General features: G+C 39.4%; 1 protein-coding gene across 1 annotated transcript in view; it reads left to right on the forward strand.

Annotated features, from left to right (window-relative positions):
• Positions 1-3,941, forward strand: part of hspa12a (heat shock protein family A (Hsp70) member 12A) — a 37,865-nt gene extending 33,924 nt beyond the window's left edge. The window contains exons 10-12 of the mRNA XM_002941841.5: positions 248-506; positions 1,737-1,840; positions 3,101-3,941. Of these exons, the coding sequence (XP_002941887.2) occupies positions 248-506; positions 1,737-1,840; positions 3,101-3,735 (998 nt within the window). The 3' untranslated portion in view covers positions 3,736-3,941. The remainder of the gene's footprint in view (positions 1-247; positions 507-1,736; positions 1,841-3,100) is intronic.
• The last annotated feature ends 14,328 nt before the right edge of the window (positions 3,942-18,269 follow it).

Consider the following 18,269-nt stretch of genomic DNA (forward strand, 5'->3'; position numbering starts at 1 on the left):
CAGAACCCCTCAGTGACTGCTAATATCCTTATCATTTACAGTAGGGGGTACATTATCCCTTATAATACATGAGTGATACTCAGAGTTCCCTGTATAACTCAGCCTGCAGCCTTGTGCCTTTATATGGGGGGCACAGAACCCCTCAGTGACTGCTAATATCCTTATCATTTACAGTAGGGGGTACATTATCCCTTATAATACATGGTGAGGCTCTTATGCTCTAATAAGAATGCTCAATCCAATGTAGGAGGACCCTATGGCTCTCTCGGTGTTGACTATGAGTTTGAGAAACTTCTATGCAAAATCTTCGGAGATGATTTCATCGACACGTTCAAAGTGAAGCGCCCGGCGGCCTGGGTCGATTTAATGATCGCCTTCGAGTCGCGCAAGAGAGCAGCCGCCCCAGACAGAACCAACCCCTTAAACATCACGTTGCCATTCTCCTTCATTGATTACTACAAAAAGTTCAGAGGTCACAGTGTAGAACACGCCCTGCGCAAGAGCAAGTGAGTATAAGCCCCCTGTTAGTGTGAGTATTAATATAAAGATAATGTGTATGGCCACCCCATAAGTGTGAGTATTAATGTAAGGATAATGTGAGTATGACCCCCATATTAGTGTGAGTATTAATATAAGGATAATGTGAGTATGAGCCCCCTGTTAGTGTGAGTATTAATATAAGGATAATGTGAGTATGAGCCCCCTGTTAGTGTGAGTATTACTATAAGGATAATGTGAGTATGAGCCCCCTGTTAGTGTGAGTATTACTATAAGGATAATGTGAGTATGAGCCCCCTGTTAGTGTGAGTATTACTATAAGGATAATGTGAGTATGAGCCCCCTGTTAGTGTGAGTATTAAATATAAGGATAATGTGAGTATGAGCCCCCTGTTAGTGTGAGTATTACTATAAGGATAATGTGAGTATGAGCCCCCTGTTAGTGTGAGTATTACTATAAGGATAATGTGAGTATGAGCCCCCTGTTAGTGTGAGTATTAATATAAGGATAATGTGAGTGTGAGCCCCTATTAGTGTGAGTATTAATATAAGGATAATGTGAGTGTGAGCCCCTATTAGTGTGAGTATTAATATAAGGATAATGTATGACCCCCCTGTTAGTGTGAGTATTAATATAAGGGTAATGTATGACCCCCCTGTTAGTGTGAGTATTAATATAAGGATAATGTATGACCCCCCTGTTAGTGTGAGTATTAATATAAGGATAATGTATGACCCCCCTGTTAGTGTGAGTATTAATATAAGGGTAATGTATGACCCCCCTGTTAGTGTGAGTATTAATATAAGGATAATGTATGACCCCCCTGTTTAGTGTGAGTTATTAATATAAGGATAATGTATGACCCCCCTGTTAGTGTGAGTATTAATATAAGGATAATGTATGACCCCCCTGTTAGTGTGAGTATTAATATAAGGGTAATGTATGACCCCCCTGTTAGTGTGAGTATTAATATAAGGATAATGTATGACCCCCTGTTAGTGTGAGTATTAATATAAGGATAATGTATGACCCCCCTGTTAGTGTGAGTATTAATATAAGGATAATGTATGACCCCCTGTTAGTGTGAGTATTAATATAAGGATAATGTATGACCCCCCTGTTAGTGTGAGTATTACTATAAGGATAATGTGAGTAGGGAGGGGGGAAGCCTGTGAGTAAATGTAGCCCTGGGTGCTAAGGGGGCGCTGCAATCTGAATGCCCCCGTTTCCCCCTCAGTGTGGACTTTGTGAAGTGGTCGTCCCAGGGGATGCTGCGCATGAACCCAGACGCCATGAACGCCCTATTCAAGCCCACCATCGACCCCATCATTCAGCACTTGAGTGAGTGTTTGGCTTTTGTTCCCTTAGCAACAACCGGAGTCTCCGTAGCTCTGTGCCGTGTCCTTCCCCCCCGGGGATTCCCTCTTCTCTCTGGTCTCATACATGTTTGGCCAACAGCTGTAGCCTTCTATTATCTCTCTGTCTATCTATCTATCTATCTATCTATCTATTTATCTGTCTATCTGTCTATCTATCTGTCTATCAATCTATGTATCTATCTATCTATCTATCTATCTATCTATCTATCTATCTATTTATCTGTCTATCTATCTATCTATTTATCTGTCTATCTATCTATCTATCTATCTATCTATCTATCTATCTATTTATCTGTCTATCTGTCTATCTATCTGTCTATCTGTCTATCTATCATCTATCTATTTATCTATTTATCTGTCTATCTGTCTATCTATCTGTCTATCTGTCTATCTATCTGTCTATCAATCTATGTATCTATCTATCTATCTATCTATCTATCTATCTATCTATCTATCTATCTATTTATCTGTCTATCTGTCTATCTATCTGTCTATCAATCTATGTATCTATCTATCTATTTATCTGTCTATCTGTCTGTCTATCAATCTAGGTATATATCTATCTGTCTGTCTGTCTATCAATATATATATATCTATGTATCTATCTATCATCTATCTATCTATCTATCTATCTATCTATCTGTTTGTCTGTCTATATGTATCTATCTGTCTGTCTATCTGTTTTTCTGTCAGTCTATCTATCCATTATCTGCCTATCTATCTATCTATCTATCTATCTATCTTTCTATCTATCTATCTATCTATCTATCTATCTCTATCTATCTGTTTCATAAACATCTTTGTTTGGCCAAAAGCTGTAGCCTTCTATTATCTATCTATCTATCCATCTATCCATCTACTATCTATCTATCTATCTATCTATCTATCTATCTATCTATCATCTACTATCTATCTGCCTATCTGTCCATTTGTCTCTCTGTACTTATCTTTAGATCATCTCTCTGGGTTAGTGTAGTTTTTCTATCTAATATCTATGCATCTCTGTACCTGCTATCTGTCAGTTCTCTCTATATCCGCCCCCTGGATCCCTATCGATCCATTGACCTGTCCATCAGTTTTATTCTGCCTGTCAGTCATGAATAATACTGTACTGGTTCCTGTACTGGTTCCTTTACTGGTTCCTGTACTGTTTCTCATTACACACAGGGCCTGTTTTTATCTCTGGATTTTGACCCCATTTTTTGTCCCTTCTTTTCCGCAGCAAATCTCTTCCAGAAGCCGGAGGTGGCCGGGGTAAAGTTCCTATTCCTGGTGGGTGGCTTTGCCGAGTCCCCGTTGCTCCAGCAGGCTGTCCAGCAAGCCTTCGGCGACCAGTGCCGCGTCATTATCCCCCACGATGTCGGACTAACCATCCTTAAGGGAGCCGTGCTGTTCGGCCTGGACCCCGCTCTGATCAAGGTGCGACGTTCCCCCCTGACCTACGGAGTAGGAGTTTTAAATCGCTACGTGGAGGGCAAACACCCGCCGGAGAAGCTGCTGCTGAAAGACGGCACCCGGTGGTGCACCGACGTCTTCGATAAGTTCATCCTGGCCGACCAGTCGGTGGCGCTGGGGGAGACGGTGAAGCGCAGCTACACGCCCGCCAAACAGTCCCAGCTGATCATCATCATCCACATCTACAGCTCCGAGCAGGATGATGCCAATTTCATCACCGATAAGGGGGTGAGGAAGTGCGGCACCCTGAGGCTGGATCTGACCGGCCCCGAGAGCGCCCCCGTCCCCAGCCGCAGGGAGATACAGACCATTATGCAGTTCGGGGACACTGAGATTAAAGCCACGGCAGTCGATGTAGCAACTTCTAAAAATGTGAAAGTCAGCATTGATTTCCTAAATTAGAGGTTTCTCCAATTCTCTCCTGTATTTCATTTGCTCCCCCCCCCCCCCCCCCCACCGTAACGCTAACTCAGCTCTGGGACTTGGAGTCCTGTCCTGTTTTATTGAGCCATAACCTGTACGGTGTCAGTATAGGGTCAATACCTATTCTGCTTCTCCTTTCATAGTAGGAAAATGTAACCTCAACGTCAGTAAAGTCCAGAAAGGTGGTTCTTGCTTGGATACATTTCCCCATCCTTATTCCCAACGCAAATCCAAAGAAATTCTCCCAGGTAAAAACTGAATTCCTATTCACAGCAGTAGGTGCAGCATTTTCCTTCCTTCCATGGGGAGATTTAGTCGCCCGCGATGCCAATTACATTTTTAGGGTGATTAGTCGCCAGCTGTAGCAGAGATCTATCGTGGGCAACTAAATCTCTCCATGGGGCATCAGCCTTAAGGTGCCCATACACCTTCAGATCCGCTTGCTTGGCGATGTCACCAAGCGAGCGGATCTACTCCCGATATCCCCCACCTACGGGTGGGCGATATCGGGAGAATCCAGGCTAATTTGATCGAATTATAACGACAGGTATAGAAAAAAATGTTGGTTCAGGGACCACATCGACGAGCCGATGCAGTCCAGGATCCGACTAGATTTTTAAGCTGCCCAATCGAGATCTGGCCGATTTTAGGCCAGATATCGGTCGGGCAGGCCCTTCGGTAGTGCCCATACACGGGCCGATTAGCTGCCGAATTGGTCTAAGGGACCCATATTGGCAGCCAGAATCGGCCCGTGTATGGGGACCTTAAGGTGTTAAAGTCGGCACTGATTATTAGAATTTCCCTGGATTTCATTTACTCCTTTCTCCTGGGGCCAGGCCCGGACTGGGAGTCAAAATAATCCCTGAACAGCCCCCCCCCCCAGCCCAATAAATAGTGACTATGGCACCTTACAGCCCCCCTGGCAGTTGCCAGAACCCACAGATTGCCAGTCCGGGCCTGGCTGTGAGCCAAACTCAGCTCTGGGACTTGGAGTCCTATCCTGTTTTATTGAATCCTGACCTATACATTGCTGTGCCAGTATAAGGCTAAAACCAAAGGGATTTTTTTTCCTGTACAAGAGATTTGATTGGTCCAATGGAAAACTGATCAACAGAATGTTCAGCCCATTGAATGCCTTATCCATTGGTTTTCCCTTTCAATTTTGCAAGTTAGGGTCTCGTTAAGCCCAGGTTACCCACTTGCCTTGAATTGGGTTCTCCTGATTTGGAATTTCAGGTTCCTAAGGCCTCGCTACGTGAGTGGTATCAAATGGTTAATAACTCACATAAACATCGCCCAATCACAGCTCAACAAAATGAAAATGTCCGTTGAATTGGATTTTGGAAAGTCATTTCGCCTCTCTAGTGTCTGTCGATTGGTGCCAAACACGATCCTATTGGAGATTCTGTTACATATGATTTGTGGTCGTTTTTCAGTTCTGCCGTCCAACAAAATCTGATGATTGTGTTAATTTCCATAGGAGACGCCATTGATGTTTCCACTCCATGAGGAAACTTTGCCAGAAAGTCTGGTGTGGCTTCCAGAAAGGTGTTTTTGGCAAAATTTCTCCTTCGAAATATTCATAAAATCACATTGTCTGACTAATATTGGGTTGCCAGTGGCCCAGCCAAGTGGCCCAGCCAGTAATACCAGCCAAGGCCAGGAATTGCCAGTAAATTTGTAATAGCTAGTCTTTCCTCCCCTGGCCCGCCTCCGAACCGCCCCTGGCCCGCCTCAGATCCACCCCTGGCCCGCCTCCGATCCACACCGGCCCGCCTCCGTTCTGGCCCGCCCCATTCTCCCCACCTACCGCCAAAGCACTTACTAAATCCTCTCCTGATTCAAACCTTGAGGGCATGATCCCGCCCCTTGATGTCATAACTCCTCCCCCTTGATGACATAGCCCCGCCCATTTACTTTACACATCTCCCCCTGCCCAGCTGGTATAGGCATCCTGAATATAAACTCAGAGATCCAAAAATTCACTTGCTTCTTTGTCTGTTAAAAATCCGATTTCTTTATCGATTGAAGAAAATTTCTACTGTTTTGCAAATAAATAACTGAAATATTTCAAATTATTTTTTAATTTTGACAAATCTTATAAAATAGGATGAGCTTTTAGGCGACAGTTAATATCCCTGTTTTAAAACAAGACTGACAGCGCTCAGGTAGGTAGGCGTTTGGGCCGGGACTGGGTGGTCTCGTAGCCAAGCCAAGTGCCCTTAGGAAATCCAATGAGATTTCTGCGCAATTAATTTCACCCATATCAGAACAATTTTCTGTAATGCGGTTACGGTGACGCAGTTCTCTTTCGCTTACTTTCAAAATCTGACTGGTGAGATTATAGTATGTTGCTGGATTTAGTCCGTTGTTATGGAAATGTCACCATAGCAACCAGCTTGACTGAATTAAAATATTGGAATTTCACCTGCGCGACAAAAAACGCCCATGAAAGACGTACAGAGTTTGTGCCATCGATAAAATGGAGCTCAGGAGGAGCTGATCTTAGCGTGTGGGGTCCCAGCTCACACGCTACATGCATGTTCAGCCATCTGACCACAACCCACCGCTGTAGTATAAGCATGGCACTACCCCGACCCAACCTCAGCCGTTTCTATACACAGTGAGCTCTTGGTTCAGCATAGTAATAGTCATAGGCGCACATCGGACCCACGGATACAGAACCGGCAACCGCCCCTAGGGAGAGACTAGACTGCCCCGCTTGCAGATATTCTCCCCCTCTGCTTCATTTTACCCCATGTAGCGTTAACTCGCAATAAAACCAACGCAACTCTCAATATTGTTTGGCTCACAAATCTTTCACCATCCCCCGCCCCTTTGTTATTGCAGCAAACCAAAAAAGAAAAAAAATCATTCCGTTTTATGAAAAAATCAATGGCCAAAAGTAGGGGTGTTACTCACAACAAGGGGCGCACTATGTTGGAACTCGTTTTGGGATTCAGCCAAATTCCAGCAGTTTTAGGGAAGTCTCACAGACTGTGTTTCTGTTTCATTTTTTTCAAAATATGAATGTAAGAGTTGGTGGAGGATGCAGGATTTGGCACAAATGATGTATTTGGTGCCTCCCTACTGTTAAACACAAAAAAAGCCTCACAGACTGTGTTTTTATTTCATTTTTTTTTTCAAAATATGAATTTGAGTGTTGGTGGGGGATGCAGGATTTGGCACAAATGATGTATTTGGTGCCTCCCTACTGTTAAACACAAAAAAAGCCTCACAGACTGTGTTTTTATTTCATTTTTTTTTTCAAAATATGAATTTGAGTGTTGGTGGGGGATGCAGGATTTGGCAGAAATGATGTATTTGGTGCCTCCCTACTGGTTAAACACAAAAAAAGCCTCACAGACTGTGTTTTTATTTCATTTTTTTTTCAAAATATGAATTTGAGTGTTGGTGGAGGATGCAGGATTTGGCACAAATGATGTATTTGGTGCATCCCTCCTGGTTAAAAACACAAAAAAAGTCTCACAGACTGTGTTTTTATTTCATTTTTTTTTTCAAAATATGAATTTGAGTGTTGGTGGAGGATGCGGGATTTGGCAGAAATGATGTATTTGGTGCCTCCCTACTGTTAAACACAAAAAAAGTCTCACAGACTGTGTTATTATTTAATTTTTTTCAAAATATGAATTTGAGTGTTGGTGGAGGATGCGGGATTTGGCAGAAATTATGTATTTGGTGCATCCCTCCTGGTAAACACACAAAAAAAGTCTCACAGACTGTGTTTTTATTTCATTTTTTTTCAAAATATGAATTTGAGAGTTGGTGGAGGATGCGGGATTTGGCAGAAATTATGTATTTGGTGCATCCCTACTGTTAAACACAAAAAAAGTCTCACAGACTGTGTTATTATTTAATTTTTTTCAAAATATGAATTTGAGAGTTGGTGGAGGATGCGGGATTTGGCAGAAATGATGTATTTGGTGCATCCCTACTGTTAAAAACACAAAAAAAGTCTCACAGACTGTGTTTTTATTTCATTTTTTTTCAAAATATGAATTTGAGAGTTGGTGGAGGATGCAGGATTTGGCAGAAATGATGAATTTGGTGCCTCCCTACTGTTAAAAACACAAAAAAAGTCTCACAGACTGTGTTTTTATTTCATTTTTTTCAAAATATGAATGTGAGAGTTGGTGGAGGATGCGGGATTTGGCAGAAATGATGTATTTGGTGCCTCCCTACTGGTAAAAACACAAAAAAGTCTCACAGACTGTGTTTTTATTTCATTTTTTTCAAAATATGAATTGGAGAGTTGGTGGAGGATGCAGGATTTGGCAGAAATGATGTATTTGGTGCCTCCCTACTGGTAAAAACACAAAAAAAGTCTCACAGACTGTGTTTTTATTTCATTTTTTTTCAAAATATGAATTTGAGAGTTGGTGGAGGATGCAGGATTTGGCAGAAATGATGAATTTGGTGCCTCCCTACTGTCAAAAACACAAAAAAAGTCTCACAGACTGTTTTTATTTCATTTTTTTTCAAAAATATGAATGTGAGAGTTGGTGGAGGATGCGGGATTTGGCAGAAATTATGTATTTGGTGCCTCCCTACTGTTAAACACAAAAAAGTCTCACAGACTGTGTTATTATTTAATTTTTTTCAAATATGAATGTGAGAGTTGGTGGAGGATGCAGGATTTGGCAGAAATGATGTATTTGGTGCCTCCCTACTGGTAAAAACACAAAAAAAGTCTCACAGACTGTGTTTTTATTTCATTTTTTTTCAAAATATAAATTTGAGAGTTGGTGGAGGATGCGGGATTTGGCAGAAATGATGTATTTGGTGCCTCCCTACTGTTAAACACAAAAAAAGTCTCACAGACTGTGTTATTATTTAATTTTTTTCAAAATATGAATGTGAGAGTTGGTGGAGGATGCAGGATTTGGCAGAAATGATGTATTTGGTGCCTCCCTACTGGTAAAAACACAAAAAAAGTCTCACAGACTGTGTTTTTATTTCATTTTTTTTCAAAATATAAATTTGAGAGTTGGTGGAGGATGCGGGATTTGGCAGAAATGATGTATTTGGTGCCTCCCTACTGTTAAACACAAAAAAAGTCTCACAGACTGTGTTATTATTTAATTTTTTTCAAAATATGAATGTGAGAGTTGGTGGAGGATGCAGGATTTGGCAGAAATGATGTATTTGGTGCCTCCCTACTGGTAAAAACACAAAAAAAGTCTCACAGACTGTGTTATTATTTAATTTTTTTCAAAATATGAATTGGAGAGTTGGTGGAGGATGCAGGATTTGGCAGAAATGATGTATTTGGTGCCTCCCTACTGGTAAAAACACAAAAAAAGTCTCACAGACTGTTTTTATTTCATTTTTTTTCAAAATATGAATTTGAGAGTTGGTGGAGGATGCAGGATTTGGCAGAAATGATGAATTTGGTGCCTCCCTACTGTCAAAAACACAAAAAAAGTCTCACAGACTGTGTTTTTATTTCATTTTTTTTCAAAATATAAATGTGAGAGTTGGTGGAGGATGCGGGATTTGGCAGAAATTATGTATTTGGTGCCTCCCTACTGTTAAACACAAAAAAAGTCTCACAGACTGTGTTATTATTTAATTTTTTTCAAAATATGAATTTGAGAGTTGGTGGAGGATGCAGGATTTGGCAGAAATGATGTATTTGGTGCATCCCTCCTGGTAAAAACACAAAAAAAGTCTCACAGACTGTGTTTTTATTTCATTTTTTTTCAAAATATGAATTTGAGAGTTGGTGGAGGATGCAGGATTTGGCAGAAATGATGAATTTGGTGCCTCCCTACTGTTAAAAACACAAAAAAAGTCTCACAGACTGTGTTATTATTTAATTTTTTTCAAAATATGAATTTGAGAGTTGGTGGAGGATGCAGGATTTGGCACAAATGATGTATTTGGTGCATCCCTACTGTTAAACACAAAAAAAGCCTCACAGACTGTGTTATTATTTAATTTTTTTCAAAATATGAATGTGAGAGTTGGTGGAGGATGCAGGATTTGGCAGAAATGATGTATTTGGTGCCTCCCTACTGGTAAAAACACAAAAAAAGTCTCACAGACTGTGTTTTTATTTCATTTTTTTTCAAAATATGAATGTGAGAGTTGGTGGAGGATGCAGGATTTGGCAGAAATGATGTATTTGGTGCATCCCTCCTGGTAAAAACACAAAAAAAGTCTCACAGACTGTGTTTTTATTTCATTTTTTTTCAAAATATGAATTTGAGAGTTGGTGGAGGATGCAGGATTTGGCAGAAATGATGAATTTGGTGCCTCCCTACTGTCAAAAACACAAAAAAAGTCTCACAGACTGTGTTATTATTTAATTTTTTTCAAAATATGAATTTGAGAGTTGGTGGAGGATGCAGGATTTGGCAGAAATGATGTATTTGGTGCCTCCCTACTGTTAAACACAAAAAAAGTCTCACAGACTGTGTTATTATTTCATTTTTTTCAAAATATGAATGTGAGAGTTGGTGGAGGATGCGGGATTTGGCAGAAATTATGTATTTGGTGCATCCCTACTGTTAAACACAAAAAAAGTCTCACAGACTGTGTTATTATTTAATTTTTTTTCAAAATATGAATTTGAGAGTTGGTGGAGGATGCAGGATTTGGCAGAAATGATGAATTTGGTGCCTCCCTACTGTCAAAAACACAAAAAAAGTCTCACAGACTGTGTTTTTATTTCATTTTTTTTCAAAATATGAATTTGAGAGTTGGTGGAGGATGCAGGATTTGGCAGAAATGATGAATTTGGTGCATCCCTACTGTCAAAAACACAAAAAAAGTCTCACAGACTGTGTTTTTATTTCATTTTTTTTCAAAATATAAATGTGAGAGTTGGTGGAGGATGCGGGATTTGGCAGAAATGATGTATTTGGTGCATCCCTACTGTTAAACACAAAAAAAGTCTCACAGACTGTGTTATTATTTAATTTTTTTCAAAATATGAATTGGGAGAGTTGGTGGAGGATGCAGGATTTGGCAGAAATGATGTATTTGGTGGCCTCCTACTGTTAAAAACACAAAAAAAGTCTCACAGACTGTGTTTTTATTTCATTTTTTTTCAAAATATAAATTTGAGAGTTGGTGGAGGATGCAGGATTTGGCAGAAATGATGAATTTGGTGCCTCCCTACTGTCAAAAACACAAAAAAAGTCTCACAGACTGTTTTTATTTCATTTTTTTTCAAAATATGAATGTGAGAGTTGGTGGAGGATGCGGGATTTGGCAGAAATTATGTATTTGGTGCCTCCCTACTGTTAAACACAAAAAAAGTCTCACAGACTGTGTTATTATTTAATTTTTTTCAAAATATGAATGTGAGAGTTGGTGGAGGATGCAGGATTTGGCAGAAATGATGTATTTGGTGCCTCCCTACTGGTAAAAACACAAAAAAAGTCTCACAGACTGTGTTTTTTATTTCATTTTTTTTCAAAATATAAATTTGAGAGTTGGTGGAGGATGCGGATTTGGCAGAAATGATGTATTTGGTGCCTCCCTACTGTTAAACACAAAAAAAAGTCTCACAGACTGTGTTATTATTTAATTTTTTTCAAAATTATGAATGTGAGAGTTGGTGGAGGATGCAGGATTTGGCAGAAATGATGTATTTGGTGCCTCCCTACTGGTAAAAAACACAAAAAAGTCTTCACAGACTGTGTTTTTATTTCATTTTTTTTCAAAAATAAATTTGAGAGTTGGTGGAGGATGCGGGATTTGGCAGAAATGATGTATTTGGTGCCTCCCTACTGTTAAACACAAAAAAAGTCTCACAGACTGTGTTATTATTTAATTTTTTTCAAAATATGAATGTGAGAGTTGGTGGAGGATGCAGGATTTGGCAGAAATTGATGTATTTGGTGCCTTCCCTACTGGTAAAAACACAAAAAAAAAGTCTCACAAGACTGTGTTATTATTTAATTTTTTTTCAAAATATGAATTGGAGAGTTGGTGGAGGATGCAGGATTTGGCAGAAAATGATGTATTGGTGCCTCCCTACTGGTAAAAACACAAAAAAAGTCTCACAGACTGTTTTTATTTTCATTTTTTTTCAAAATATGAATTTGAGAGTTGCGTGGAGGATGCAGGGATTTGGCAGAAATGATGAATTTGGTGCCTCCCTACTGTCAAAAAACACAAAAAAAGTCTCACAGACTGTGTTTTTATTCATTTTTTTCAAAATATAAATGTGAGAGTTGGGGGGATGCGGGATTTGGCAGAAATTATGTTTGGTGCCTCCCTACTGTAAACACAAAAAGTCTCACAACTGTGTTATTATTTAATTTTTTTCAAAATATGAATTTGAGAGTTGGTGGAGGATGCAGGATTGGCAGAATGATGTATTTGGTGCATCCCTCCTGGTAAAAACACAAAAAAAGTCTCACAGACTGTGTTTTTATTTCATTTTTTTTCAAATATGAATTTGAGAGTTGGTGGAGGATGCAAGGATTTGGCAGAAATGATGAATTTGGTGCCTCCCTACTGTTTAAAAACACAAAAAAAGTCTCACAGACTGTGTTTTTATTTCATTTTTTTCAAAATATGAATGTGAGAGTTGGTGGAGGATGCGGGATTGGCAGAAATTATGTTATTTGGTGCATCCCTACTGTTAAACACAAAAAAAGTCTCACAGACTGTGTTATTATTAATTTTTTCAAAATATGAATTTGAGAGTTGGTGGAGGATGCAGGATTTGGCAGAAATGATGTATTTGGTGGCCTCCCTACTGGTAAAAACACAAAAAAAGTCTCACAGACTGTGTTTTTATTTCATTTTTTTTTTCAAAATATGAATTTGGAGTTGGTGGAGGATGCGGGATTTGGCAGAAATGATGTATTTGGTGCCTCCCTACTGTTAAACACAAAAAAAGTCTCACAGACTGTGTTATTATTTAATTTTTTTCAAAATATGAATGTGAGAGTTGGTGGAGGATGCAGGATTTGGCAGAAATGATGTATTTGGTGCCTCCCCTACTGGTAAAAACACAAAAAAGTCTCACAGACTGTGTTATTATTTAATTTTTTTCAAAAATATGAATTGGAGAGTTGGTGGAGGATGCAGGATTTGGCAGAAATGATGTATTTGGTGCCTCCCTACTGGTAAAAACACAAAAAAAGTCTCACAGACTGTTTTTATTTCATTTTTTTTCAAAATATGAATTTGAGAGTTGGTGGAGGATGCAGGATTTGGCAGAAATGATGAATTTGGTGCCTCCCTACTGTCAAAAACACAAAAATCTCACAGACTGGTTTATTTCATTTTTTTTCAAAATATAATGTGAGAGTTGGTGGAGGATGCGGGATTTGGCAGAAATTATGTATTTGGTGCCTCCCTACTGTTAAACACAAAAAAAGTCTCACAGACTGTGTTATTATTTCATTTTTTTCAAAATATGAATTGGAGAGTTGGTGGAGGATGCAGGATTTGGCAGAAATGATGTATTTGGTGCCTCCCTACTGGTAAAAAACACAAAAAAAGTCTCACAGACTGTTTTATTTCATTTTTTTTCAAAATATGAATTGAGAGTTGGTGGAGGATGCAGGATTTGGCAGAAATGATGAATTTGGTGCCTCCCTACTGGTCAAAAACACAAAAAAAGTCTCACAGACTGTGTTTATTATTTCATTTTTTTTTTCAAAATATAAATGTGAGAGTTGGTGGAGGATGCGGGATTTGGCAGAAATTATGTATTTTGGTGCCTCCCTACTGGTTAAACACAAAAAAAGTCTCACAGACTGTGTTATTATTTATTTTTTTCAAAATTATGAATTTGAGAGTTGGTGGAGGATGCAGGATTTGGCAGAATGATGTATTTGGTGCTCCCTACTGTTAAACACAAAAAGTCTCACAGACTGTGTGTTATTATTCTTTTTTTTCATATGAATTGGAGAGTTGGTGGAGGATGCAGGATTTGGCAGAAATGATGTATTTGGTGCCTCCTATGGGTAATAAACAAAAAAAAGTCTCACAGACTGTGTTATTATTTAATTTTTTTCAAAATATGAATTGGAGAGTTGGTGGAGGATGCAGGATTTGGCAGAAATGATGTATTTGGTGCCTCCCTACTGGTAAAAACACCAAAAAAAGTCTCACAGACTGTTTTTATTTCATTTTTTTTTCAAAATATGAATTTGAAGTTGGTGGAGGATGCAGGATTTGGCAGAAATGATGAATTTGGTGCTTCCCTACTGTCAAAACACACAAAAAGTCTCACAGACTGTGTTTTTATTTCATTTTTTTTCAAAATATAAATGTGAGAGTTGGTGGAGGATGGGGATTTGGCAGAAATTATGTATTTGGTGCCTCTCTACTGTTAAACAAAAAAAAGTCTCACAGACTTGGTTATTATTTAATTTTTTTCAAAATATGAATTTGAGAGTTGGTGGAGGATGCAGGATTTGGCAGAAATGATGTATTTGGTGCATCCCTCCTGGTAAAAACAAAAAAAAAGTCTCACAGACTGTGTTTTATTTCATTTTTTTCAAAATATGGATATTTGGTTGGTGGAGGATGCAGGATTTGGCAGAAATGATGAATTTGGTGCCTCCCTACTGTTAAAAAACACAAAAAAGTCTCACAGACTGTGTTTTTATTTCATTTTTTTCAAATATGAATGTGAGAGTTGGTGGAGGATGCGGGATTTGGCAGAAATTATGTATTTGGTGATCCCTACTGTTAAACCACAAAAAAAGTCTCACAGACTGTGTTATTATTAATTTTTTTCAAAATATGAATTTGAGAGTTGGTGGAGGATGCAGGGATTGGCAGAAATGATGTATTTGTGCCTCCCTACTGGTAAAACACAAAAAAAAGTCTCACAGACTGTTTTTTATTTCATTTTTTTTTCAAATATGATTTGAGAGTTGGTGGAGGATGCGGGATTTGGCAGAAATGATGTATTTGGTGCCTCACCTTATGTTACACAAAAAAGTCTCACAGACTGTGTTATTATTTTAATTTTTTTCAAAATATGAATTGGAGAGTTGGTGGAGGATTGCAGGTTTGGCAGAAATGATGAGTTTGGTGCCTCCCTACTGGGTAAAAACACAAAAAAAGTCTCACAGACTGTTTTTATTTCATTTTTTTTCAAATAGAATTTAGAGTTGGTGGGCGGATGCAGGATTTGGCAGAAATGATGAATTGGGTGCTCCCTACTGTCAAAACACAAAAAAAGTCTACAGACTGTGTTTTTATGTTTCATTTTTTTTCAAAATATAAATGTGAGAGTTGGTGGAGGATGCGGGATTTGGCAGAAATTATGTATTTGGTGCATCCCTCACTTAAAAACATAAAAAAAAGTCTCACAGACTGTGTTTTATTTCCGTTTTTCCAAAATATGAATGTGAGAGTTGGTGGAGGATGCGGGATTTGACAGAAATTATGTATTTGGTGCATCCCTACTGTTAAAAACACAAAAAATTCAATTTGCTAATTTTTTTATTTTATTTTTTTTAGAATCATACCGGGCTTCTATATCCTGGTAGCATTTTTGCTTTGGCGCATTAGTAAATGGCAAATGGATTTGCATTTTGGAGCATTGTTCCGGGGACCTCCACCAACTTAAAAGACCTTAAATAAACCCAGGATCCTGTTTTTATTAAACACTATACCCGTTAAAACATGATTTCTTAATATCAGAGCTGCAGACATTAGGGCGGCAGTAAATTACTTTCCTTTTTAATAGGATGTATGCCTCCTACATCGCCTTGGCTACTCAGGCCATAAATTGTTGTATCTGGGCATGCAGGTCACCTGTTTGGTGCTATGACAGGATTTTGTGGTATGCAAAGCTTATTGCTATAGTGTTCCACCGAAATGGCGTCCGGCTGCTTGCTGTGATTGTTGGATTCCTGACTAAGGACAACTTGAAATCTTTATAAACTATGTTAGTAAAGTTTATTTTTGCTCAGCTAATGATAGAAAGATTTTTTAGTGGGACAGGTCCCCTTTAAGGGGGCCTCTTGCACCTTTCTATGGCTGTAGTGAATCGGTTCCTTTTACATTGGGCTTTTGCATTCCATGTTTTGCCCTCTGAGGGCTTGTATATATAATTGTGTGTTATACACAATATTTATATTGTACGGATTTATCTAGAGTTATTTTGTTTGTACAAAAACTGCTTGTTGTTTCTGTTATTCTCCTGTCAGTTTTCTGTTGTGGGGGACCGTTATTATTATCTGTATGAGAAACCGTGCTTGTGCTGGCTCTGTTGGTATTCTTTCTTGCATAATATTTCATTTAATAGCCGAGTGGAGGAATGTATTGTTGTTAGTACAGGGGAAATCCCTATGTCCCCATATTTTATGGTCATCTCTCTGTAAGGGCTAGGAGGAAACTTAGGGGGCTGTTCCTGACTGATTGTGCTAGTACGGGATCCCTATTTGTTGCTTGTTTTATGGTACTCTCTGTACAGGCTCATGAGCAATTAGGGGGCTGTTCCTGCGAATTGTGCTTAGTACAGGGAATCCTCAGGGTGCCATAGTTTTATGTATCTCTCTTTTTACAGGCTATGGGCAATTAGGGGGCTGTTCCTGCGGAATTGTGCTTTCGAGTCAGGGATGCCCTTGTGGCCTAGTTTTATGTTCTTTCTGTAAGGTGATGGGCCGATTTTGTTAGGGGGTGTTCCTGTCTGTATTGTGCTTAGTACAGGGGTATCCTAGGTGTTGCATAGTTTTTATGTATCTCTCTTCAGGTGATGGGGCAAACTATAGGGGCTGTTCCTGGCTTGATTGTGGTTAGTAAGTGGGAATCCCTATTGCTTTTATGGGTATTCTCTGTCAAGGCTATGGGCAAATTAGGGGGTGTTCCTGCTGAATTGTTGCTTAGTCAGGGAAATCCCTTTATGTGCATAGTCTTTATGGGTATTCTCTGGTAAGGCTATGAGCAAACTTATACGGTGGGTACTTATCTGTCCTGCTAACTCAGCTCTGTTGTCTCTCATGTTTGTACAGGGTAATCCCTATACTGTGTTAGTTGGTCATGCCGTTATAATAATATTTTGTATCCTCAGGGCGATTGTATGAGTAATTTTTTCTATTACCCCGGACTGTTACAGACTCTGTGGATACAATAATATAAGAATCTCACATTTTAATTTTTTTTTTTACTTTCATGGCAACTGATGGAAATAAAAGAAATAAGGAAACGAGTCTGACCAATCAAACGTTAATATAACAAGTAATTACCCGTGTGAAATCAGCAAAGGAAAATGTAGATGAGAGATCTTTGGTCCTTTCATTTAAGTGATCCCGTTACACAGCTTTATCAGGTTAATTTCTTGTTCAGCTATTTCTCTTGTTCCTGGGTGTCTCTTTCCATCTAGGAAAGGCGGGATTGATGGTAATCTGGGATTGGGGGAAGAAACTTGGATTGGGGAGAGCTGGAAGCGATGTTCCCATTGTGCAAGTTATTTAGTTAAGTGGCACTAGATGGGACATTAGTTCATTCCCCCAGGGCGGTAGAAGAAATCAATGCAGAACCCCAGTCAGCCATTTTAGTTTGGTCTGACCCTGGGACTATGGGAAGGAGAGCAGCCCAGGAGCACAGACAGTTCTGTACCTGAGATGGAGATTAGATTCCCATACCTGGGGGTGGGGCTGATACCTGGGGGTGGGGCTGATACTGGGGGACCCCGATCTTACGGTGCAGCTTTATCTCGTGTTTAATCTTTATGTTATCTAGTATAATTTCATTGTTTAATGTGTTACTAGCGTATTTTACTGTTTGTATTTATTACCGACCACACATTCCAGTGGGCTCCAGATTATTCCCGTTTTATGTTTGTTAGAACACAACCGAGACCACATTGTGCCTGTAAAGCTGACATATTGCCGCTGCGTATCCTGTCTCTGCCAACCAATAAAAACACAGATTGTGTAACCTCGCTTTCTGTTGTTTCTGGTTCAGTGTAATCGGTGCTGTTTAGTGTTCCATCATGGATTCTTCGTAGTCCTCGGTTCTCATTTAGTGAGGCCGGTGGTGCCCACAGGTATCTTTAGGATGTTGACTAGAACCCTCACAGCCTGTGTGCGGGGTTAGTGTAGTATATTACTGTATGTCACTTTCATTTGCTTATTCTTGCTGCTACTGTTCCCCATCTTGCTTCTGTCTCCTATTGCCTTACTGTTCTCCATTCTTTTGCTAGCTTGTTCGCCGATCTTGCCTGACTGTCTCATTGTCTCCTACTGTCTTGTCATCTTGCCCCTACTGTCCCCATCTTTGTTTCTTATCTTGCCTCTGCTCATCTTGTTCTACTGATCTCATTCTTGTTCTACGGTCTCCATCTTTCGCCTGACTGTTCATCTTGCGGGTACTGTATCCATCTTGCCTCTGACTGTTTTTATCTGTCCTTTTTTTCCTTTGTTTTCCTACTGTCTCTCTTTCCTACTGTTCTTGCAGTTACTTGTCCATCTTGCTTGTCTTTATCGCCATCTTACCCTACTTGTCCTCTCTCTCTCTCTCTCGCTCCTGCTCGTCTCTGTTTCCATCCTGTTTCTCATCTT

This window comes from Xenopus tropicalis, chromosome 7 (assembly GCF_000004195.4).
Source record: "Xenopus tropicalis strain Nigerian chromosome 7, UCB_Xtro_10.0, whole genome shotgun sequence".
NCBI lineage: Eukaryota > Metazoa > Chordata > Amphibia > Anura > Pipidae > Xenopus > Xenopus tropicalis.